We start from the raw sequence: 25126 nt of genomic DNA on the forward strand, positions 1-25126 counted from the left end.
TGCCCTCGCTGCTGTGGGAGGCCCAGGAGTGGCAGGAAGGTTCCTCCCTCGGGGGGCACTCACCGTGTTGAGGGCGTTGAGGGTGGTGTCGTCCCGGGAGGCAGCCACGCATCCATCCTCCGTGGATCCCCCGTCACACATCCCTGCAAAGGCTGCCATGCTCCTGCAGTGCCAGGGGAAGGAAAGGGGTCAGCTCCTCAGCTGTGCTGGATGCACTCTGCACTACTCACACACTGGATTAAATGGTGAATTTTAGGGCCCTGCGACACTGTGGATCAAATAAGGTACCACAAAACTGCAAAGCTGAGTCACCCCAGCACAAGGAATAAATCCAGCATTAAAATCCAATCTAATTTGCTTTCATCAGCTGAAAGTCTGCACTGCCAAAGGAGCAGGGCCTGATCAGGATTACAGCAGCTGAAACCTGCAGACAGGAGAATGGAGTCTCAGCAGAGACAGCAAACTCTGTGCTGTCATCTTGGTTTTATTATGTCAGAAAACTGACTGAAACTGCAGATTCCCCAGTCCCTGAATTCTTGCAAGCTACATGTAATTTACTGAGGCTCAGAATTACTGTGAAGCCCACCAGTGGGTTTTTGCTGAACCCCCAGGGAAGGGCTGAAATGCAAATGGAGCTGCCAGGGGGTTCCCTGCAGGGATCCTCTGCTGTCCCAGCTGCTGCACCCTGAGCAGCTCCTCCCTTGTCAGCCATCCCACAGGGCACTGCTGCCTTTGGGCTCCAGAGCCACACCAGGGGAGGCTGTGCTGGCCCAAACCTGAGCTGTCTCCAACCCAAGGTGGCAGCTGGAGCCCCCAGAGTGAAGTGGGGCTGCAGCCAGCACAGCCCTGCCCATCCCCAGAGCTGGCCACGGGGGCTGAACTCACCTGGCTGCCCTGAGGTACATCAGCAGGTCACAGTCGTTGACTCCTGGCATCCACACCAGCTCCTCGTGCTGTGTCACCGTGTCCCCGTCCGGGGAAGGGAACGGCTGCAGGTCAGGGAGCTTGGCCTGGAAAACGAGGGCACACAGACATGGCAGGAGGACACCTGGGTTTGTAAATTCTCTGCAGCAGCAGGATCTGGTAGGTGGGAGATGTTCAGACAGCAGCTGGGGATGGGCTTTGCTCCAAGTTTCCAAATTCTGAGGAGGCTGAGGCATGGAGCCCCAACCCATTCCCTTCATCCAGCATTCCTTCCTCAGAAGGGCAGTGATTTTCCTGATGGTTATTCAGGGCTAACACCTCCTCAGCCCACTGCCAGTGGAGCCCTTCAGTACTCTGGAGCAGCAGAGGTCGAAAGGAAAGCGTTGTGTGCTGCACAGCCCCGTGGGATGGAAGGCCAGAGGACGATTCCCCTCCGACACTGCAGCTGCATTTGTGCCAGGGACACTGATCCAGCTGCTGCCTGCCAGGCTCAGACCCCCACAGAACACACTCCCAGGGAGGAGGGCAGGGAGGTGGTTACCAGATGTGTCCCATTTGAAATCAGCCAGAAACCCTACACATTTGACACTAAGTTTAAAATTAATGCTTGGTAAATCATTAGAACTGTAAAGAGAAACAAAGACATTTCCTGAAAGGGAGATAGCTCAGCGAAATGAACACTGCCTCTAAAAACGTATTACACACTCTACCCAGAGACCCAATTAGCATCTTTAGTCATCTCCTGCTCCGAGATGAGATAGCTGAGAGCCTCTTCAGAAACAGCTTTTAAGCCCTATAATTACCTCCTATACTTACAACACTAAACGTATTTGAGAGGCAACATTTATACATAACCAGTAATTACAAGTCACAGGTTCAGATGTCTTTCATGTTCTGCTCTTTAATCTGTACTTTATTTTACTTCTTGCCTGGGAAAATGGATATGTCATTGAACTTCTCTTCTGGGAAGGGATAAGCCAGCACTGGGCTTTGTGGGAGAGAGGCACTGCAGCAAGCAGGGGGCTGCACAGCCCACCTCCAGCCTCCTGGAGCCTTGGAATGGGCTCACTTACTGCAGCTTCTCCCAGCAGCAGCTTCCTCTTCACCACACACAGCACCACTGAGGCTGGACAAGATCTCCAAGGTGATCCAGGGCCAGCTGTGAGCCATCCCCACCTTGTCCCAGGAGCACTGAGTGACTCTGCCAGGGGTGGGGACCCAAACCTCCCTGGCTGTTCTTTGTAGCCAGAAGGTGTCCCAGGAGAACATCCAGCAGAGACCCACCCTGCTCCCCTGGGAGGTGAATCCTCAGAGCTCTGCAGTCCCACAGAACATTTGTCTCCTCTGCTGTGGGGGATCTGTGCACCGAGGAAAGCCCAACACCTCTGGCACTCCTCATGTGCACAGCTGAGGGAAAAGGAAGGCACCATCAGGAACCCCTGCCAGGACCTGCTCTGGACTCTGCTGCTTTCACTCACTGAGGGGAGTGTCAGTGAGGACATCTGCCACAAGCAAGATGGGTGAGGGAGCAATGAAGTCTAAAACATGAAGCAAGCAAGAATTAACAGTATTCTAAATCAATGGACCTGCTTCCTCCTTTTTTATCCCCATCCATAAATGCATGTGGTAATTATACCTTAGAGCAGGGTGACTAATGCCTGCCAAAATATTAGATGACAATTTGAGATGAAAGTTGTTTTGAAGGTATCATTTACAGTACTCTTGTTATGACTACTGAAAAGAACACTACAGGTTTAATTGCCAAGGACTTTTTTCCTCTGAAGGCAAAACATCCTCAAGAATGTGACATCAGGTTCCATAAATATTTACTTTCACTAGCTCTTAAACAAGATTTTTAAGAGGGTCTGAATGAATATTCATCACTTGGATGCAAAACTCCAGCACTTGGACACTACAAAGTCAATTCCTCAGGAGAAGGAGAGGCCTCATTCCCAGTGAGAGATCTGGCCCTACGAACCACAGCAAGCTGTATGTTAATTCTCTTTAAGAACAGATTATTTCCAATGCTTATGATGGATTTCTCTCAAATTAGAATTAACATACCAGGAACATCTAGAGTCTTAACCTTATTCTGCTTCCCAGTGCGTGAACACACTCAGCAGCTTCCTCAATTTCTAACAATCCAAATGACTTAAAGCACTTCTTTAACTTCCAGCAGTTACTCACATTCCCTCAATCTTATTCAAGAATTAACCCAGTAGCACCTCTGCTACTGAAAATCATTAGCATATCAACATCTGACACAGAAACTGAGCTAAGGAATACTAAAGAACTCACAAAAGTGAGTCATCTGAGGATGATGCTGAAAACCCTCGCTGTATCTGAACACATGCAATTTTAAACAACTGTCATCTGCACAGATCAAGAGGCAAAAGCATCTCTGGATGCTGAACACAAACAAAACCCCTTACCTGGTGGCTGGGTCCAACTCTGATTTCACCTTGGGTACTGTTTAGCCTCCTAAGATAAAAGGGAAAACAGCAGTGAGAAACAATTGCAATTGATGAAATTCAGGGTCATATTGTTTTTTGTCATTGCATTTCCAATGCAAATGGAGCAGAAGCAGAAATAACACATCATTTAGAAACAAGAGGGGATGTGCTCAGGTGTGTTGAGTAACCTGGTGTGTGGAAGGTGCTCCTTGGCAGGGGCTGGCACAGTGCCACCCTCCCAGGAAACAAATCCACTCCAAACACGAGCCAAAAGCCTCCAGAAAACAACGAGAACACATCAAAATGTTTTCCCCCAATGCGTATTTTTGCAAGACAACCTGACACTGTTCTCTTGTTTCCAGGTTATGCAAGGAAATGACTGAACTAGGAAATCAATTTTCTATTTACAAAGTCATACATTAAATACCAGGTTACTACAAGGTGTCAGAACTCTTCCCTGTGAGGAGCAAAGGGGAAGCTGACAACAGAAAATGCTGATGCTCTTCCTTTCCTCCCAGAATTCATTCTCAGGCCATGCACATCCCTGCTCATCAGTGCAAGTGAAGCTAACAACTCCTGGGCTGGGTTTGTGCCCACCCTGAACACTGACGACAGGAAGAACCAAACATCCCCCAGCTCCCCATTTCTTCAGCTGCACCACACTGACTATGACAAACAAAACATTTAAGAACCCAGGCTGGAGCATCCTGTAGTTGCAAAGTTAAAAGTTTGGGATGGGACTTCTGTTCCCAACTCTTTCTGTGGGAACTCAAAGGGCTCCCCAACCATTCCTCATGAAGTGTGGACAGAAGTATTTCTGTGTGTCTTTCCATCACCCAGTCACCATTTCCCGGGAATATTCCCACCTCCAGGTGCTCCCCCCCTGCCCAAAAGGTGAGGGCTGGGCTGAGCTGCTGTGCAGGAAGCTCTGGCAGGCTGCCCCACATCCCACTCGGATTTTAAAAGGGCACAAAGCCCCTGGCTCCTCAAGGACACACCATCTGCTCCCTAATTTCTACTGTTTCCACATCCTCAGGAACAGGTTTCAAATGGGAAAAAAAAAATAAATCTTGCTATGGAAACTAAAATGCACTGCAGATTTGAAGCTAAATCATATTGGTGAGAGCAATTACAGTGAGAACGGAATGGCATCCTGTGTTTATTCCATGGGAAAGGGAAAAAAGGAGCCAACACTGTATATGAAATGTGACACAAAAGAAACTGCTGTAACAAAGCAGTATCCATAGCAACAACAACTTAATATTTCAGTCCTCCTCAGCTGCAGTGGATTAAATATAATGACAAGATGTTCCCTTTGAAAAGTAACCTGTTGCCATGGCAACGTTGTGTTCTGCAAAGTAAACAGGGGCTGGTCAGAAAGGAGCTGGGAGCCAGTGCTGGAATATCAAAAAGGCAGGAAGGAGGCAGAGCAGGGCAAACAGCACACCCTGATCCACAGAGCCGTGTTCACACACTCCAGGAGAGCCAGGAGCAGGTCCTGCTCCATCTGCCCTGGCAGCACCACACAAAGCACCCAGAGTGAGGATGGGCAGGGACTGAGCACAGCCTGGCCACAGCTCGGGCAGGGAGCAGAGAGGGAGCAGGGTTGTCACTGCAGTGCCTGAACAATTCCCAGCACAGAAACAGCTTCACCCTCTGTTTGTCACCTGCCCACAGCTCTCAGCAGGGACCCAGGGCTGGCACAGCTGGCAGCTCTGTCCATGGGCACAGTGCCACCAAGGACTGGGACATGGCAACCAGAGCTGCCCAAAGCACAGCAGGACAGCTCTGGGGAGAACCTGGGCTCAGGACCCTGCTACAGAATGCCAGGATGGCAGAAGGGCCCTGGGGATTTGTGCACAGCCCTGTCCCTGCTGTGAATCCCTGGGTGTGCTGCTCTTTGCCAGGAGGTTTCTGTGGAAGCACACGGGCTGGATCCATCCTGCAGGGTCAGGGATGGCCTGACAAGGTGCAGTCTCAGAAATGCTGCTGCTGCTGCTTTCACCTTTCCCTTTTCAGTGCCAGAGCTCAGCACCAGAGCTGCCCTGCAGCAGCTGCATGTTCTCCATGCAGCCTGGCACGGGGCTCAGGGAGGTGGCACTGCTGCAGCGCCAGAGGGACCTGCTCTGCTCCTCTGCAGCTCCTTCCACCCAGCAGCACACCACTCATTTGGGCTGCCTTGTCCTGCTGTGGTCACCCTGCCCTCAGTGCTCTCCCCTCTGGGCTCTCAGACATCCTCTGCCAGCCAGCAACACCTCAAACCCCGTGGAAATAACTCAGCACTGCCATTAATATAAAAAACCAGCCCACAACAAAACCCCAAAGCGAAACCAGAACCCAAACAACACCCACAGGACAGCATTTTGTGCTGCCCACGTACCCAGCCTGGGCATCCTCACCCCTGATTCTGCAGACTGAGGTGATCCCTGATTAAATGAGAGGGATGCTTCAGCAGAAGAAGGTTTTTAAACCAGCCACTTTACTCAGCCACAAACCTCATCTCAAGCAGCGTTTCTGACTCTCTTTGGAGCTCTCCAAGAAGGGTTTTCAAAGCAAACTTGCTAAAACAGGAGTGACTTGGGCACACCAGGGACACAAACCTCACGTGCAGAAGTTTCAGCCATCCCTGAAGCGCCCTCAGCCTGGAATGAGCAGGGTCAGGGCTGGTTGCTCTCAGCCATGCCCATGTGAGGACAGCTCACTGGCTAAGGAAGGGCCCAAAAACAGCTGGAAAAGGCCACAATTTCTGTATTGCCAAAGATTAAAATAGGAAAGCATCTTAAAGCCAGGATAGAGGGGTTTGGGCTATATGTTTGTTTTTAATAAGCAATAACAAGCTGTAGCACTGAACAATGACTCTTATGAGATTTGGGGTTATGTTTGAAGCCTGGTATCAACATCAGTGGCTTTGCTGAATAAAACCAAGCCCATGTTAGATATATGTGTTACAGGATAGACTACAAACTGCAGTCACACACTTAGCACTGATTAACCAGCCATCATTAACAGACAATCAGTTGCATCCACTGAGAATGTGACACAGCAAAGCAATTCCTAGATACTTGTGATTTCTGTAAAATGAATAGAAACTCCCAAGAAAATCCCAAGGAAAGTTTTTTTTAAAAAAAAAATCCTTTAATTCAAATAGTCCAATACCCAAGATGAAAGAGCCCTGCTCTTCAGAGGCAGTTCTAAAAACATCTGGCAAGGATCATTTTGTTCCATCTCTAGAGGGACAAAACAGGGGAGAACAAAATTATTCCACTCCAACTTCAGCAGATTAAAAACCAGTTTATCAGGGCCTGAAAGCGACTGGCACTGCAGCCAAGAGCATCTGTTTATGGTCACTGTTGGGAGGAAGGGTACTGAGCCAAGTGGATCCTTAATTTGAACCCAAAATTATCTTATGCGTGTCATGTTCAAACTCTGCACACTTCACAATACAAAAGGGACAAACACATTCAGGCCACTCAACCTTTAGCTAAAAAAGCCCCACAACTACCTCAAACCTGACTTAAAACCTCAGAAGAACAAGTCCCCTGAATTCAGCTGTGTCTTAAACCTTTAAGCAAAATTTTAGATTTCATTTCATAGAAATAGTATCCTGACACTCTGAGAATATTATTGCCCCTTGGATGCTTAAGCTTCATTTAAAATTGTAGTGTTAATGTTGTAATGTGTGTTGCAATAATTTAAAAGAAAAAAACCAAAAAAAGAAAGCAGAAGCAATTTTGTCTGTGAAAAATCCAACCTGTACTTCAGGCAAACGAGCTTTTCTCAGTGCCTGCTCCCTCCCAAGCAGGAATGAATAAACGTGTCCCAACAGCTGCAGCTCCAGAGCAAGCTGCAGCCTGCTCCTGACTGCAGGGGCAGCACAGCAAGGACTGGAGGCTGCTCTGCGCCCTGCTGCTCTTGCAGGAGGAAGTTTTGCACAGACAGGAAAAGCTTTCTCAAGATAAAGTTGTTTTCTCATTCTAGAGGATTGAGAAAAGAAAAGCCTATAGAGAGTGCTCAGTGTTGGGGATGGAGGTGACAATAATTCAGCCAAGTTACTGCAGAGGAAGGCAGTGTTCTCTCACACAGGAATTACCTGTGTGGGGAGGATTTTGCTGGCAGGTGCCATGGAGCACCTTCTCTAACACCTGCTTACCTCCAGAGAAGGAAGACACCAGCATTTTCATTGTAAGTTCAAAAAAATAATTACTGGGAACCATTGCATAATGCAAAGGTTTTTATCTGGTCACATGTGATTTTAACAGAGGCAGAATGTTGTTTACAAGCAGCACTACACTGGTGAGTGAATGTGCAAATGAATTCAGCATGGGCTGATGCTGTTTAAGTGTTTGCCCTGTACAGTTTCCAAAGGGCCAGGCAGTGCCTTTGCACTTCCCAGAGCAAATATTCCCTGTTAAACCAGACTGAACTCCACAGCAGCACTGCTCCAGCACAGCCCCAGCTCCTGGGCAGGACACTGGAACCGGGAACTGCAGGGACCTCTTCCACAAAGCTTCATCGGATCAGAGGCACTGATCACCTTCTGGGGCTCTGAACTTGCCTGACAACACAAATCTGCAGCTTCCCTGAACAGCACACAGGGCAGAAGCCACAGCTCGTGTCAGAGGTGATAAGCATGAAGAATGGGAAGCGTGAAAGGAGCTGGAAGGTATCCCTAGTTCCACCACACACCTGGAAACAAGCTCTAATTAAAACAAATTACATCCTAAAGAATTGGAAGGAAGGGGAAAGAAGTAATCTTACTGATTTATGCCTGGAAAAGAAGCTGAAATGAAGGCAGAACAAAGGGAAGAGACTATTTTTTATCCAAAGAACAATATTCAAGCACTTCCCATGATGTATGTGCAATTTCTAACAGCTGTTTGCAGTGGCATTAACTCACCAGACCACCTACCAGCAGTGCCTGAACTGGGAGCATCTGCTGGGCATCCAGCCAGGACAAAACTGTCCCTGGGGAATGGAAAAACTGCAGGAGCACAGCTGCAGGCTGCCAGGGCACCTCACAGCACTGCAGATCCTGACCCCACTGCCACCCAGCCTTTCCTTGGGCTGCCTTTTCTGGGGGAGGAGTTTGGGGTTTAGGGGTTCCCCTGGGTGGGGGGAGCAGGGAGGTTGGGTTTCTGTTTATGTTGTTTGGTTTTGGTTTTCTTTTTAACCCAAGTGTGCAGCCTTGTGCACCCACACACACAAACCTGCTTGGTTATGAACTGGCTGCCCAAACTCTTCTGTCCAGAAGTGAACATTTAAAACCAGTGTTAAGGACACATCCCTGGATTCCTGCAGAGCACTGACAGATTCCTGCACACATTCCAGGAGCTCCTTTATTAGGAATAAGAATGTGTCCAAAGCTCAGACCTATGGAGACTCCTCTCTAAACTATGAGGAGATCCAGCCAGGCTGCAGTTCAGGGCAACTGAGCTCTGTCATCATTAGCAGGACTTTGCTTCAGTAAATGGCAAAAGTGACCAGGGATCCACATGAAATAGGTGTTCTTGATTTTTTTAATGCTCTGCAGGTATAAAAGGAAATGTTTACAGGAATGACACTTGGGGTAGGATACAGACATGGACGTGGCACTGACACAGGCAGAATTCTGCAGGTTTATTCATCACTCAATCCTCAACTTCTGACAAGAATCACAGGCTGGGTTGTGTTGGAAGGGACCTTAAAGCTCACCCAGTGCCACCCCTGCCATGGCCAAGGCCACCTTCCACTGTCCCAGGCTGCTCCCAGCCCCATCCAGCCTGGCCTTGGGCACTACCAAGGATCCAGGGGCAGCCACAGCTGCTCTGGGCACCTGTGCCAGGGCCTGCCCACCCTGCCAGGGAAGGATTTCTTCCCAATTTCTCATCCAAATCTCTGCTCCCTTAGTCTGAAGCTGCTCCCCCTTGTCTGTCACTCTGTGCCCATGCAGCTGCCCCCAAGCCCCAGTGACACAGCCCCTGCCAGGCGAGTGGCAACGTGTGCAGGGCCAAGGGCCACCCTCCTGCTCCCGAGTTCAGCAGTGTCACCATGAGAACCCACACTCCTGTCCCCTTCAACACAGGCACTGCACAGACCCTGGCAAAGGGAACACACCAAACCAGCTGCCCAGAGCAGCCTGGGGAGAGGACAGCTCTGCAGGACACAGCAGAGCACAGGGACAGACCCTGGCAAAGGGAACACACCAAACCAGCTGCCCAGGGCAGCCTGGGGAGAGGACAGCTCTGCAGGACACAGCAGAGCACAGGGACAGACCCTGGCAAAGGGAACACACCAAACCAGCTGCCCAGAGCAGCCTGGGGAGAGGACAGCTCTGCAGGACACAGCAGCACAACCCCACTGTGCACACGGACAGACCCTGGCAAGGAGATCACGCTGCACACCAGCCAACTCCCCATGCACCCATTTCTGTTCAGCTCTGCCACTGCTGGCTGTGCCCCAGCACCTCAGAGCCCAAGCCCTGTGCTTGGTCCCATCAGCCTGGTACTGCACAGCTGCCCCCGTGGTGCTGCACAGCTGCCCCCGTGGTGCTGCACAGCTGCCCCCGTGGTGCTGCACAGCTGTCCCAGCCTGGTACTGCGCATCTGCCCCAGTGGGGCTGCACAGCTGCCCCCGAGCTGCTCTCCTGCAGGATGCACCATCTCATCCGCACGGCGCTGACAGGCGAGCACAGGCACAGCGGCTGCCGCTCCTCAGGCAGGCACAGAACCATCCCTGGAGCCCACGGGGGCTGTGCTGCCCCGGCCGTGCTGCCCCGGCCGTGCTGCCCTGGCCGTGCTGCCCCGGCCCTGCAGCCCCGGCCCTGCTGCCCCGGCCCTGCAGCCCCGGCCCTGCTGCTCCGGCCCTGCTGCTCCGGCCCTGCTGCCCCGGCCCTGCTGCCCCGGCCCTGCAGCCCCGGCCCTGCTGCTCCGGCCCTGCTGCCCCGGCCCTGCTGCTCCGGCCCTGCTGCTCCGGCTGTCACCGCACCCCGCGGGGCCCCGGCTCCCCGCACCGGCATGCACACAGCCGCAGAGCCCGGCACAGCCCCGCACAGCCCCGCACAGCCCCCGGGCAGTGCCCCACAGGGCTCGCAGTGCCCCGCACGGCTGGCAGTGCCCCACAGGGCTCACAGTGCCCCACACGCCTGGCAGTGCCCCACACGCCTGGCAGTGCCCCACACGGCTCGCACTGCCCCGCAGGGCTGGCAGTGCCCCACACGGCTCGCACTGCCCCGCAGGGCTGGCAGTGCCCCACACGCCTGGCAGTGCCCCGCAGGGCTGGCAGTGCCCCACACGGCTCGCACTGCCCCGCAGGGCTGGCAGTGCCCCACACGCCTGGCAGTGCCCCGCAGGGCTGGCAGTGCCCCACACGGCTCGCACTGCCCCACACGGCTCGCACTGCCCCGCAGGGCTGGCAGTGCCCCGCAGGGCTGGCAGTGCCCCACACGGCTCGCAGTGCCCCACACGGCTGGCAGTGCCCCACAGGGCTCACAGTGCCCCACACGCCTGGCAGTGCCCCACACGCCTCGCACTGCCCCACACGCCTGGCAGTGCCCCACACGCCTGGCAGTGCCCCACACGCCTGGCAGTGCCCCACACGCCTGGCAGTGCCCCACAGGCCGCAGCACAGAGGGAACAGCCCCACCGACACGGCACAAGCGGCGCACGGCAGCGAGAGGAGGCGCGCTGCCGGGGAGGCCGCGGGGATGTAGCCTACCTGCAGGGGCTGAATGGATCATCCATGACTATGACAGGCGCCTGTGGGCTGGGACGGATTGCTGAGCCCTCTGTTCCCAGCCCAAACTCTGCCTTTTCCACTCTACCAACTCAAAATGGAGGCACATGCGGGCTGGGAGACCTCGCCGAGCCTGCACTGAGCTTGTGCTGTGACCTAAGCCCGCACGCAGAACGCAGAAACTTCGCCCTCGGACCGGCGGCACTGAGCATGTGCTGTGACCCTCCCTCCCTCCATCATCATCACCATCATCATCGTCATCCCTCCTCCTCCTCCTCCGGAACCGCACCGCGGGCTGCCCCCGCCGCCGCTGCTCCGCTACGGAACGCGGCGGGGACCCGTCAATAAATACAGCCGGGATCCGTAAATACAGCCGGGATCCGGGAATAAATACAGCCGGGATCCGTAAATACAGCCGGGATCCACTAATAAATACAGCCGGGATCCGTAAATACAGCCGGGATCCGTCAATAAATACAGCCGGGTTCCGTAAATACAGCCGGGATCCGGGAATAAATACAGCCGGGATCCGTAAATACAGCCGGGATCCACTAATAAATACAGCCGGGATCCGTCAATAAATACAGCCGGGATCCACTAATAAATACAGCCGGGATCCACTAATAAATACAGCCGGGATCCACTAATAAATACAGCCGGGATCCGTCAATAAATACAGCCGGGATCCACTAATAAATACAGCCGGGATCCGCTGAGACAGCCGGGATCCACTAATAAATACAGCCGGGATCCGTAAATACAGCCGGGATCCACTAATAAATACAGCCGGGATCCGTCAATAAATACAGCCGGGATCCACTAATAAATACAGCCGGGATCCACTAATAAATACAGCCGGGATCCGTCAATAAATACAGCCGGGATCCACTAATAAATACAGCCGGGATCCACTAATAAATACAGCCGGGATCAGTGAATAAATACAGACGGGATCCGTCAATAAATACAGCCGGGATCCATAAATGCAGCCAGGATCCATAAACACAGCTGGGATCCACTAAAAAATACAGCCAGGATCCACTAATACAGCCAGGATCTGCTGAGACAGCCAGGATCTGTAAATACAGCTGGGATCTGCTGATAAATAAATCCAGGATCCATAAATACAGTGGGGAATCCATGAATGCAGTGATCAACCTCAGCCAGGGACCTGCTAATAAATACAGCAGGGATCCATAAACACAGCCAGGGATCCACTGATAAATAAATACAGCCTGGGACCTGATAATAAATACAGCAGGATCCATAAACACAGCCAGGGATCCACTGATAAATAAATACAGCCTGGGACCTGCTAATAAATACAGCAGGGATCCATAAACACAGCCAGGGATCCACTGATAAATAAATACAGCCTGGGACCTGATAATAAATACAGCAGGATCCATAAACACAGCCAAGGATCCACTGATAAATAAATACAGCCTGGGACCTGATAATAAATACAGCAGGGAGCCATAAACACAGCCAGGGATCCACTGATAAATAAATACAGCCAATAGAGCCAGGGATCCACTGTACAGCAATCAACCCCAGCCGGGGGCAGCCGAGCCCTCCTTGGCCTCGGGAGGGGATGGAGCTATGGAGGGGTGAGGGAGGGGATGGAGGGATGAGGGAGGGGATGGAGGGAGGGCTGGGGGATCCATCACACCCCTGCCCTGCTCCAAGTGTGATTCAAGCAGTGGCCCCAAAGCTTTGTTCTGTCAGCCCAAGGATCCTGGGGGTGAAAGCCCCACACCTGAGCACACAGCTCGTGTGTGCTGGACAGGGAGCAGGAGTCTGAGCCCCTGCTCCTGTCCCTGCTCCTGTCCCTGTGCTCCTGTCCCTGTGCTCCTCTTCTTGCTCCTGTCCCTGCTCCTGTCACTGTGCTCCTGTCCCTGTGCTCCTGTCCCTGCTCCTGTCCCTGTGCTCCTGTCCCTGTGCTCCTGTCCCTGTGCTCCTGTCCCTGTGCTCCTGTCCCTGCTCCTGTCCCTGCGCTCCTGTCCCTGCGCTCCTGTCCCTGCGCTCCTGTCCTTGCGCTCCTGTCCCTGTGCTCCTGTCCCTGCTCCTGTCTCTGTGCTCCTGTTCCTGCTCCTGTCCCTGCTCCTGTCCCTGTGCTCCTGCCCCTGTGCTCCTGTCCCTGTGCTCTCCTGTCCCTGTGCTCTCCTGTCCCTGCTCCTGTCCCTGTGCTCCTGTCCCTGTGCTCCTGTCCCTGTGCTCCTGTCCCTGCTCCTGTCCCTGCGCTCCTGTCCCTGCGCTCCTGTCCCTGCGCTCCTGTCCTTGCGCTCCTGTCCCTGTGCTCCTGTCCCTGCTCCTGTCTCTGTGCTCCTGTTCCTGCTCCTGTCCCTGCTCCTGTCCCTGTGCTCCTGCCCCTGTGCTCCTGTCCCTGTGCTCCTGTCCCTGTGCTCCTGTCCCTGTGCTCTCCTGTCCCTGCTCCTGTCCCTGTGCTCCTGTCCCTGTGCTCCTGTCCCTGTGCTCCTGTCCCTGTGCTCCTGTCCTTGCGCTCCTGTCCTTGCTCCTGTCCCTGTGCTCCTGTCCCTGCTCCTGTCCCTGTGCTCTCCTGTCCCTGTGCTCCTGTCCCTGTGCTCCTGTCCCTGTGCTCTCCTGTCCCTGTGCTCTCCTGTCCCTGTGCTCTCCTGTCCCTGTGCTCCTGTCCCTGTGCTCTCCTGTCCCTGCTCCTGCCCCTGTGCTCCTGTTCCTGTGCTCCTGTCCCTGTGCTCCTGTCCCTGTGCTCCTGTCCCTGCTCCTGTCCTTGTGCTCCTGTCCCTGCTGCAGCCTTGGGGTTAAGGCATGAAGCATTTAAGGAATATTGCTCTCCCAGGCAGCAGGACACAGCGTGAGCCCCTGGGCAGCCTGGCCTGGCTCCCTGCCTGCACCCCTGACCCCTCCAGGTAATTCCAACCATTTAGTGAAGGAAACACCCTGTTCCCTCCAGCACACCCGGCGTTAATCGGGATGCACCCCTCCATCCTCCAGCTCCTGAGATGCCTCAGTCTGCCATGAGGCTAAAGAAGGATAAAAGGTTCCCCAATTTCTGTATTTTGAAACACAGAGCAAGCAAAACGGATCAGGCCCCAGAACAATCCTCAATTTTCTGGCACAATAATCCAGTGATTTCATTGTAGCAGAGGTGGATACACAATTTCCTTGTTGCTTATTCTGTCACCTCCCATATTGTGCTTGGGAACCTTCACCAACAGCCCGGCTCTCTCACTGAACGTGCCATAATATTGAAATGTTCGCTAAATTCTGTGTTTCAGCTCCTGTGGCTCTGCTGAAAGGATCCAAAGCCATTCCCTAAGATACAGGACACCCCAAAACTCACAACACCCCCCAACAAGAATGCTCCAGAAGATTAAAAATAAAGGAAAAGCAAATGTTGTGCAACCAAAACACAGACCAATGCTTCCCAAAACATCGATTCTGAAATTCACCCAAGCCTCAAAAGTTTGGCACCATTCATTTTTACAACACCAAACAATGTTGGGGAGGAGGAATTCTGATCCATGAAACTCTTTGTAGAATAATACCTGGTTATTTCTAGTTCCAAGCAAGAATTCAGCAGCTTTTTAATCTATGTTTATTTTGCGATGTCAGTGTCAGAGAGAACCTGATAGCATCTTTATTTACTCCTGGGGTCAGAGCAGTAGTGGCCGGGAAGATGCCAGCCCTGCCACCAGCGGGTTTGGCACATCTGCATCCCCCAGGAGAGCTCAGAGCTGTTCCCCAGGTCCTCACAGGATGCCAGAGCACAAATGCAAGGACTGGAGGCAGCAGTGGGATTCCTGTTGGTGGAATCAGTCACTGTCAAAGCAGTCACTCTTCTGAAAAGACACAAAATTAATTATTTTCAAGATCTTAACATAAAATGATTTTTTTTCCTCAGCTGAGATGTATCCTCCACTCTGGAGAGCCAGGAACACACGGCAGCTCTGGCTTGATTAACACTGCTCAAGGTGAGAACACTCAGCCTCTGCCTTTTGGATTAGCTTGGGGTTTTATTCCACAATCAGAGTTTCCTTAGGGATGTGGAATTACTGACACCCCATCCATAGTCCTGTGCTGAACTCTGGAGAGAAAAACCAGCCTGAAGTGCAGAAATTATCCCAAAAGGCCCAGGCTGACCAATTGCAGAGCAGAGAATGAGCAGCAGCAGGAGCAGGGTTGATATTCCCCAGGTGAACCAAGGGTCACACATTTCAAACAGCACAGAAAGGACAAAACAACCTTTCCTTGAGCTCTGTGTCCTCCAACACCAAAAGGGCCTGGTCCCACACCTCCCCCCAGTGCTGGGGATCCTCCTGCAGTCTGGGGCTTGTTTCAAGTTCCTTTGCAAATACAAACACACTAAAATAGCTTCTTTGCAAACATATGAACTCACTAAAAGAGATTCCCACCACACTGAGCTGCATTGAGAGTCCTGCAAAAGTTTCTGAGCATCTTCTGCTGAGCCCAGGATCCCTGAGACAGAAATGCCCTTTGCACACACAGCCCCCAGCTCAGGGCTGATCCCACCCCACATTCCCAGTGAGGGTCACTGCAGCTTTCACAACCTTTCCTACAACACTTTCAAAGAACCAGGAGTGTTTCTCATCCTCCACGTGAAACAAAACACTACTTTAGGAAAGCAGATTGAGTGGGAGACAAAACTGACAAACCCCCAAGAGCCCACCCCAAAATGGGCCTTAAAACACCTGCACTTCCCAAAGCAGAGGAGATCCACCCCAAAATGTGCTTTAAAACACCTGCACTTCCCAAAGCAGTGGAGATCCAGCACCAGAAATTCACAGTCACCAAAACTCACAGCTCAGAAATTACCAAGCTCCTTTAGCTCCTCTCTCTGAACTTCCCCCACCCCAAGACAAAATACAGGCTTGAAAAGCTGGAATTAGGAAAAAAACCTGGCAGCAACCAAATGAAGAAAAAGTGACTTTTCAGAGCTGGCCAGTCTGAGTAATTAGCTGATCACTAAGTGCTCTGCTGTGTCATTTCATTGATCCTCTCAGGCTCAGTCATTCTCTAATAGCTGGAAGAATTAACAGCCACTTCTACCCAGAAACTGGGTTTAAAACCCCACTGACAGCAACAAAAAATGTCCTTTCACAGGAGAAACCATGCCTTAGCCACCAACACCAACAATCCAGCCCAAAAAGCACCGAAGCCAGTGGCAAACACAGGGTCAAGGGGGGTGCTGAGCATCAGAGAGGGGCACCATGAAAACCTCACCTCGGTGCCCCAAAGGAAACACACCCCTGATGTTCCAGCAGCACTGAAACACAGTTTGTTTCACAGGGTGTTTGAATTTGGGATATTCCCAGGGCTCAGCACCATCCACCACCAGCAGGAGACTCCCAGAGAATGGGAAATGCGAGTGAGGGAGTTTCACAGTCCAGCACCCTCCAGCCACAAAGACACATTGAGACACTTCAGAATAAGGCACAGGAAACCTCATAAATAGGCAATTTCATAATAAATACCCACACAGGGAGCTCCTTCCTAACTGCAGGCAATGCCCTGAAGCACAAAGATTCAGATCTGCATTAGGTACAGTAAATCTACCAGAGAACAATTCAAACATTTATTATTTATATGCTTATCTAACCTCCACTTCAAATGGTATCTCTGGAAATCAAGGTCCAGCTGATTGTGTTCTGCACTGGAAGAACAATCCCCTTCCAGTGGCCACAGACCTGGCCCAAATTATTCATCTTTCACTGGAGTGCTCATGGAAATATCCCCCCCAAACAGCAAACTCCTCAAGGCTGAGGCATTGTGAGGCATTTTCTGGGTTAGAAAATCCCATAAATGGAGAAAGTGTCATGTTTGGACCCAGGAAATAACAAAGCTACAGCCTGGACTGAGCTTTCCAAACAATATTATTGTAATAAGAGCTGACCAAGGCTGGCTGAACAAACCCAGGCAGATTGAAGAGCATGCTGAACACACCCTCCTCAAACGTGAACAGATTCCCAAAAAAGATCTTTCTGTACCTCTTAATTTGTTCTAGGCCAGCAAAGCATAAACCAGGCATTCCTGATATGGGACCCTGGGTGATTATTTACGCAGGAAAGCAGAAATTTCCACACTTAAAAACTTCCAATTTGATTTCTTAGAAGTGTCTAAATTTCAGCTTTGCTAACTAGAATATGTAAATGCTTTTTAGAAATATTTCCAGGGTTGTATATTCAGCCAAGAATTCCTGCTAAAGTTCACAAGCTTTACAAAACTTCCATATTTCCAACAAGCTGTTTAGAAGCAGCACATTATTTACTCAGAGGTGCACCCAGATATCAGAACTCACTGCACAATTTTATTTTCTACTCTTACTTTCCTCCCGTATAAACACTCAGGAAGATGCAGCTTCTCCCTTGCATCCCTTCCACCCCAGCTCCTACCAGCTGGATTTTAACCTCTCTTCCCTTGTTTCATAGAATTAAAGTTGGAAAAGACCTCCAGAATCATCAAGTCCAACCTTTGAGTGAACACCAGCTCAGGTCAGTGGTGAAGTAGAGTTTAAAAGCCATTTTCACTTACCTTGTCTCTGGATTATAGCCCAGGATGTAGAAAAATGAATCCACTCGTGCCTTGAACTCTCTAGCAGCAAATATGTCAGAGAAATGAGAGATGTTGCACTTCCCTCTGAAAGCAAGAAAGAGGAGAAAACAGCATTAGAATTCTAGCTTGAGAAACAGCTGCTTTAATTAAGTGCCACTGCAATCTGGGTAGAAGCCACAGGCATCCCTGCTCTCATAAATGCCCAAAACATCATAAATACAAGGCTGTTTTAACCAAATCAGGTTCTTCACACAGTGGAAAGGGAAGGAAATGCAGTTACAGTGGCTCAGATGCTGCTCCACAAACATTCCTTAATTCTCCTTCATCCAGCACAGTGTCCTGAGGAGCCCAAATGCAGCCAGCCCAACCAACAACAGCTCAGAATGCAATCCTGACACTCGTCAGTCTGCAAAGCTGTTACAGTTACATCTTCCCAAATTCTACTGTCCACATGTTGAAGTCAGCTGTCTATTTAGGAAGCTAAATAAAACTTCAGTTTAATAAAAGCTCCAAACAAAAAGCAAAGCTGTGATGTTTTCAGCAAGTGTGCAATCCAAATTCCAAGCAGACAGAAGTTACTTCCTTTTATTTTCAGACGTGAGAGAGTAAAATACACAAAGACTTATTACAGAAAATGAGAAAGAAAAGACACTTAAGGATTTATTAGCTTCTTCTACCCCAGATTGCTAATAACTTTTCTAATACAGCTTGCTGCTGAAGTCATTATCCTTAAGATGAGCATTAAGACTGGCTGTAAGAAGTTGTTTCTCATTTCCTGGAGGGTTTGTTGGGCTCTGGGTGCTGCCCAGCTGCTCAAGCTCTGCCAGTCCCCCAGCCCAGTTTTGCTGCCCCTGAGTCAATGAGAGCAGGAACAGGCAGAGAAATGGGCCAGGCAGCCAGGGCTGGGCCTTTAACCAACCCTGAGCCTCAAACACAGGAATTTCCCTTTTTCACACTGTCAGGCCCTAAGATCCCATCTCTCCTCACTGCTATCTCCTCAGCAGAGTTCCCTGTTATAATGAGGCTGCTCAGGGGCTTAGTGCTCACTGCTCAAGGTTTGCCAGCTCTGTTTAAAATGGAATGAAAAGTGCTGCAGCCACCAGCACAGCGAGAGGAATCCTTGTTTTTTCCTGCAGTGATCCTGCTGGGCAGCCTGGGCACAGAAATGCAGAGCTGGAGGGATGAATCTGCCCCTGGAGAACTCTGCATCCCTCAGGAAAGGCACCCCTGGGCCAGGGCACTGAACCTCAGCTTGCTCCCCCTCCTCATCCTTCCAGGGTAAAGCACTTCCAAAAGGCTCTGAGAGCCCTGCCCTGCACCAGGAGCTCTCACTGGAGAGCAGCTGCAGGAGGGGGGCTGGAAAAAGCCAGGAGGGTGGAAAAAGTCAGGAGGGTGGGTAAATTCAGGAGGCTGGATAAAGTCAGGAGGGTGGATAAAGTCATTGTGGAGGGTGGATAAAGTCAGGGCTGTTTTGGGACAAAATCACCCCTGGGAGTGGAGGCTGCAGAGCTGCCCCTGTGCCTTCCCAACTCCCAGCCCATGCAGACCCAAAGCAGGCCTGGCACTGCCCAGGTCCTGGCAGGCTGTAAAGGTCTGTGAGAGGCCCCACACACAAACACTGAGTGCCAGGCTCGCTCACTAACACTGATTTTCTCCCTGGAGGCTGACGCTGCTTCCCAAGCTTTGTCATTTAGAGACAGAAAATGAGCAGGAGGGGTTTGTTTTGGTATTTCACATTAAATTCACATTTTAAAAGTATTCTGGGGAAAGAGGTTTAGCTTCCTCTCAGTAAGTCACCTGCCAGCTAATAAGCATTTTCCAGATAAGCTGCATTACCAGCATCGACAGCAGCAGCACATCCTGTTCACAGCACTCCAGACCACGAGTTCTGCATTTCACCAGGAAGATTTACCAGAGAGGTGAAAAGCACATGATGTTTACTGCACACTTCCACAGACATCCACAACTACCCTCTAGTTAAATTTTTCCATTGGTTAGAGCAGAATATTGGTAGTTACAATCACTGCTTTTATTCCCCAGTTTGTCATCAATTCATCGTGTGTCCAGAGCCATTTGTTTGCAGAGGGCAGAGAAATAATCTCATATTATAATAAATTAGAATTTCATGTTAACCTTTCATGCATCACGACACATTCTGCCTCCCCCATGTTCTCTGCAAGAACACCATGTGCAATTATCCTTCTGCTCATCTCGTACACTCAGAGGTTATTTTTCCAGTTTGTTCGGCACACACGTATATTCCGTTTTTATCTTTCCGTTTCTATCTTTTCTTTAAAGGGAAAAAAAGAACTGCAAGGATGCAGCAGGGGACTTAGAACAGTCCCAGGGAAAACTGCAGCCACAGAGTTGAGTTTCTGTGTTTGAGCAATTTCCATCAGGACAGCCAAGCTCCCGATTTCAAGCTGGAAGGACTCAGCAGAGGAGCTGTGGAATTCCAGGGGCTCTAGCACACCACTGGAATGCTCTGAATTCCTAAGAAAGGTTTAATTTGTAAATCAAAGACTTCCCTCCCGCAGAACAGAAGCCAGTTTGTCTTGAAGTAAGTGGCTTCAGTGAAGTGACTCTGAACAAAAAAATGTCTCCAGATGGCTGTGGTGGAACACCATCTGAGCACCATTATCGGGGAGATTATTCAATTTGCATCCTGACAATATCCGTGCATGTTTGGCATGCTGAAAATCAGCTGACAAATAACGCCTTGCTGTTGGGATCTGAGAACATCTCAAGTCAGGGGGTCTCCCCCAGCCAAAACCCTGAGGGTGGAAGGGCAGCATCCCCAGGGCAGGGTGCAGGGCACACCCTGGGCATTCCCTTGGGCAGGCAGGTTCAGCCCTGGGCTGAGCTGGGACCCTGCAAAGCACTCAGGAAAATCCTTTAACGCTTTAATTTAACCAGGGCCCTGCCCAGAGTGCCAGGGCTGCAGCAGTGCAGCAATGGGGCTCTGAGGGAAGGGCAGTGACCCGAGCTGGGCTGGGAACAGCAACTGCTGCTCACCACTGACAGACCGGGCTGGAGAGGAGGCTGCAGCTCCTGCTGGACCAGAGCAGAGAACAGAGAACCAGAGCAGGGGAGGGGACACAGCTGGGCTGGCTGACAGTGACCCTTGACACCCCTGTCCCAGTCCCAGACACCTCTGACCTCCCAGTCTTTCCCCAGGCTGTCCCCAGCCCGTCCCTCAGCCCCAGCCCACCCCCCAGGTTGTCCCCAGCCCGTCCTGACCTGAGGGCAGCAGCGTGGTAGGTGTCCACGTAGTCAGAGATGAAGAGCTCACGGTTCTTGATCACCGGGTCTGTGATCACCAGCTCCCGTCCAGAATCTGCCCAAGAGAAAAGCACAAAGAGCTTTTGCCACACCCTGACCCAGCTGGGACAGCACTGCCACTGCAGCGGCCCTGGCAGGTCACAGCTCAGGATGTCCCCAGGTGCACGCTCAGAGCTCACCAACACGCTCCTCCTGCGCTCAGGAAGGGCTGGCAAGTGAGAATTAATGTGTAAGAACATCCCATCTATTCCTACCCATCAATCCTCCCACGACTTCTGAAGGGAAAAAGCTTTTAGGGGCACAGGGTGACACGTGTGGACCTCTGGGAGCAGTCACTCCCAGGTGAAAGGAGCCAAGGGAATTCATCTGTTCTGCTTTCCAGGACAAGGTATTGGTTCCTGTGCATATTTAATGTCAAACCTTCAACAAAATCCTGACAGTGGTAACTGTGCAGTGCTCTGGCTTTGAGGTAAATATTGATATTCATGTTCAAACACAGAAAATTCTGAGTGTTAACAAAGAACTGGAAGACAACTTCTTCCGTGACTTCTTTCTAATACCTCTGAGGAAGACACAAAAATACTTCTCCACACACAGGAGACTGCACAAAAAAGCAGCCATGCTATCAAAATACTTTTTGACACTGTGTCTGTAATCTCATTGTTAGAAGTTTCAAATAAATTAGTAACAGGAATGTTCTATTTGTGGAGCTTTTGCTAAAAGCACACACAGAATGTCCTTTAAAAGGGGAATGTGTGCTCAACTTTGTTCTGTCAGGCACCAGAAAGTTGCTGCATTCCATATTTCAATCATCAACTTTTATCATCACGGTTCACCTTGGAGTATCTTCAGAATTTTTAACAGTTGCCTCAAGGAAATTTCCTGGTAGGAACAGAAGCAAATGTTATGTCTTCCCTGGAGGCAGGAGATAAATGACACTGGGGTATGTACTAAAGTTCTTCTGCTTCTATGAAAGCCATGATCACACTTGTTTTTGCAAAGACAAAAGGGGAAACTGCTCCAAGTGCTCCAGTTCCATCCCTCCCTGCAATATTAATCACAGTGAATATTCATGTGTGTAAGCATGACTGTAAAAGACACAGCTCTCATGACTCTGTGGCACAAGCACAAAAACCAGAGGAGATCCCCAGTTTCTGCAGATACTTTGGTGCTCAGCTCATTATCAGTGCAGTGTCCATGAGGACTGCCAAGGATCCTGGGTTAATTTGCTTTTCTATCCTCTCTCAAGGAGAGAATAATTATTATTAATAAATAAATACATTCATAAATACATAAATAAATTATGATGATGACAATAATAGTTGTTATTGTTGATCATGCTATTATTTTTTAGTAATAATACCAGAATTAATTTAACTAATAATTATTAGTAGTAATAATGCCAGAAGCCCAGCACTTCCAGCACACCTGGAATGCTCCAGATTACAGGGACAGGACACAAACCAGTGACACCAGGCAGGTAAGAAACCACCAGCCCTTTCCTAACACCATGTCCTGGTTCCATAACCCTGTGCAGAACTGTTCTGGCTCTGTCACAGCTGGGATTGGGGCAGTTCTGGCTCTGTCACAGCTGGGATTGGGGCAGTTCTGGCTCTGTCACAGCTGGGACTGGGGCACTTCTGGCTCTGTCAGAGCTGGGATTGGGGCACTTCTGGCTCTGTCACAGCTGGGATTGGGGCAGTTCTGGCTCTGTCACAGCTGGGATTGGGGCAGTTCTGGCTCTGTCACAGCTGGGATTGGGGCAGTTCTGGCTCTGTCACAGCTGGGATTGGGGCAGTTCTGGCTCTGTCACAGCTGGGATTGGGGCAGTTCTGGCTCTGTCACAGCTGGAATTGGGGCAGTTCTGGCTCTGTCACAGCTGGGATTGGGGCAGTTCTGGCTCTGTCAGAGCTGGAATTAGGGCAGTTTTGGCTCTATTAGAGCTGGAACTAAGGCACAGCAGGGCTCTGAGAGCCCACTCACCGTTCTCATTGTGCCTGTCCTGCACCAGGTGCTGGTACACGGAGTCAGGCACCTCGGACTGGCGGTAGTACCACTTCACATTCATCAGCAGATGGTCCCTCTTGCTCTGAAAAACAACCCCAATGTGTTACTGACAGGGAAATCAGCCCACAGCCCCACTACCCCCACTGGGAAAAAGGCCTGAGAGGTCAGACCCAGAGGGAGGAAGGTGTTTCTCCAGCCTGCACTGGTGACAGGTTGATTTCCAGCCCAGACAAAGGCAGAAGAACCTCCTGCATCACAGTTGTGTCTCTGCATCTGACCAGCAAACCTCAATCAACTCACTCATGTTAATTAACCCAAGGAAAGAGGCAGGGATCAGAAAGGGACTGCAATTTTTGGCATCATGCAGTCTGCTAATTTCCACAAATAAGAAGTATTTATGGCCAAACACGCAAAAAAGAACACCCACAGTAGCACCATTTAGTGCAACCATTCTCAGCACTGGAAACCAAGAGATAATAGATTTTTTTCCCCCCCAAGGACAGATGGGTCCAGACGTAATCATAGACGTTCTTCATTACACAAAAGAATAGGATACTGCACTTCAATCACAATAATTACAGGCTCTGACTGCTCATCAACCTCACAGCAAAATTTACACAAAACTCTCTTCCCCAAATGCTCTTTTTCCCTTGAGGCTCCAGCCACCAATTTGTTCCTTAGAAGGAGCCCAAAGCATAAACACCATTGAAAGAGAATTTTTAGATCAAATCACTGCAGACTCTGCTGAGTTTATCTCTGCAATTCTCCCTGCTGCTCCAAAAGAAGAAGGGGAAGGAAGCAAGTCCTGAAGGGAAAGGAACATTCTTTTGGCATGAGGCAAAGCCCGTTTTCCTCTGGAGCCGCCTGAGATCGCTGCTCAGTCACCGGGCTGCTGCCTCTCCTTCTGCTGCCTCTCCTGTGCTGTTGGAGCTCTTCTGCTGAGTAAACAACATCCAAACCTTGCTGGGAGAAGCCTTTCCCGAGCAGAGCCCGTGTAATACCAGCACACCACTGCCAGTGGCAGCATTGTGCCAGGAAAGCTGGGCCGGAGCCGCTTCCACATCCCCAGAGCCCTGAGCATCCCTGGGCTGATGGAGGAGCCTCAGCCGCTGCCTTTTTAAACAACACATTTGCAATCAAAGCCAACGAGCTTGTCTAATGCATGGGGGGAAAAAAAAAAATCAAAAGGACAACGAGTGAGAGGCGGCTCTGATTTCTGCTGCCTGCTGTTCAAAAATTGGGGTTGCAGAGTCCTCTGTTCTCCTGAAATAATGCTCTGTGCACCACAGCTTTTATGAGCAGCCTCTCTGAATTCTGAAGACAAAAAAGTCCAAGTAAATAATCTGTTACCCTCTCGCTAAGAGTTCAAAAATTCCATTTATTTATTATGGGAAACATCAACCCAGCATTTCTCTGCAATTTCTCTTTGTATTTCTCAGCTGAGAGGACAAAAACCCCACTCTTTTGTTCCACAAACCCGGAGAGGATGCTCAGAGAGCTTCACCCTGGCACAAAACCCACCCACATACACGAGCACAGTTTACAACAGGCATCAATGCTCTGATTTTTCAGGGTCTGTGCCTCTGGAGTGTTTGAAATATCAGAACTGCACGGAGCACAGGCACATGGAACCTCGAGAGAGGACTGCAGAACCAGGGGGGATTTGGGGATGGGGGTTTGGAACAGCAAATGGCACCAGGGGAGGACTGGAAATCTGCACTGTGCTCTGCCAGGGAACGTTCCCTGCACACCAAAAATCATCCCAGGGCTGAAGCAGCAGCCACAGCCAAGGAAAGGGGGAGGAAGGCAGGGAATGGGAAGGAATGTCCTTGCAGACCCTGCTAGGAGGGGACAGGTTTGCAGGAGGAGCTCTGGGAGGGCCCAGATTCTGTCAGGGGATCCCTGACATGGGCAAGCAGCGAGGGGATCCCACAAAAACCAGAGCTGGGAGCCACAGCCCAAGGGGGACACGGTGCCACCCCAGCTCACTGCCCCCAGTTCTGGCACAGAACAGCATTTCTGACACTGCAGAGAAGAAATCAGTGCTTCAAAGTGAGTTCTGCTGCTGTAAGGGAGCACCTCCCTCTCTCCCACCTCCCAAAGACCCTTTCAGTCCTTCAGGCAGGGAAAGAAGAAGGTTTTGCTGATTGCCACAGCTCCTGGAAGCCCCACTCAAACACCTGGAATAGCAGGGA

At 50.7% G+C, this 25126-nt stretch overlaps 1 protein-coding gene across 14 annotated transcripts in view; it reads right to left on the reverse strand.

The window, feature by feature from the left end:
• Positions 1-25126, reverse strand: part of RERE (arginine-glutamic acid dipeptide repeats) — a 177078-nt gene that overhangs the window by 64707 nt on the left and 87245 nt on the right. For 12 of the 14 annotated variants that reach the window (XM_086860202.1, XM_086860200.1, XM_086860198.1 and 9 more), the window contains 6 exons: positions 22908-23013; positions 20883-20979; positions 17622-17726; positions 3357-3405; positions 886-1010; positions 64-163 (listed from right to left, as the gene is read on the reverse strand). In XM_086860202.1, coding sequence (XP_086716328.1) covers positions 64-163; positions 886-1010; positions 3357-3405; positions 17622-17726; positions 20883-20979; positions 22908-23013 — 582 coding nt within the window. Of the gene's footprint in view, positions 1-63; positions 164-885; positions 1011-3356; positions 3406-11069; positions 11367-17621; positions 17727-20882; positions 20980-22907; positions 23014-25126 lie in introns of those variants that run through there. The other 2 variants (XM_086860206.1, XM_086860205.1) reach the window with 2 other exon arrangements.

This window comes from Cyanistes caeruleus, chromosome 22, assembly GCF_971803275.1.
Source record: "Cyanistes caeruleus chromosome 22, bCyaCae1.hap1.1, whole genome shotgun sequence".
NCBI lineage: Eukaryota > Metazoa > Chordata > Aves > Passeriformes > Paridae > Cyanistes > Cyanistes caeruleus.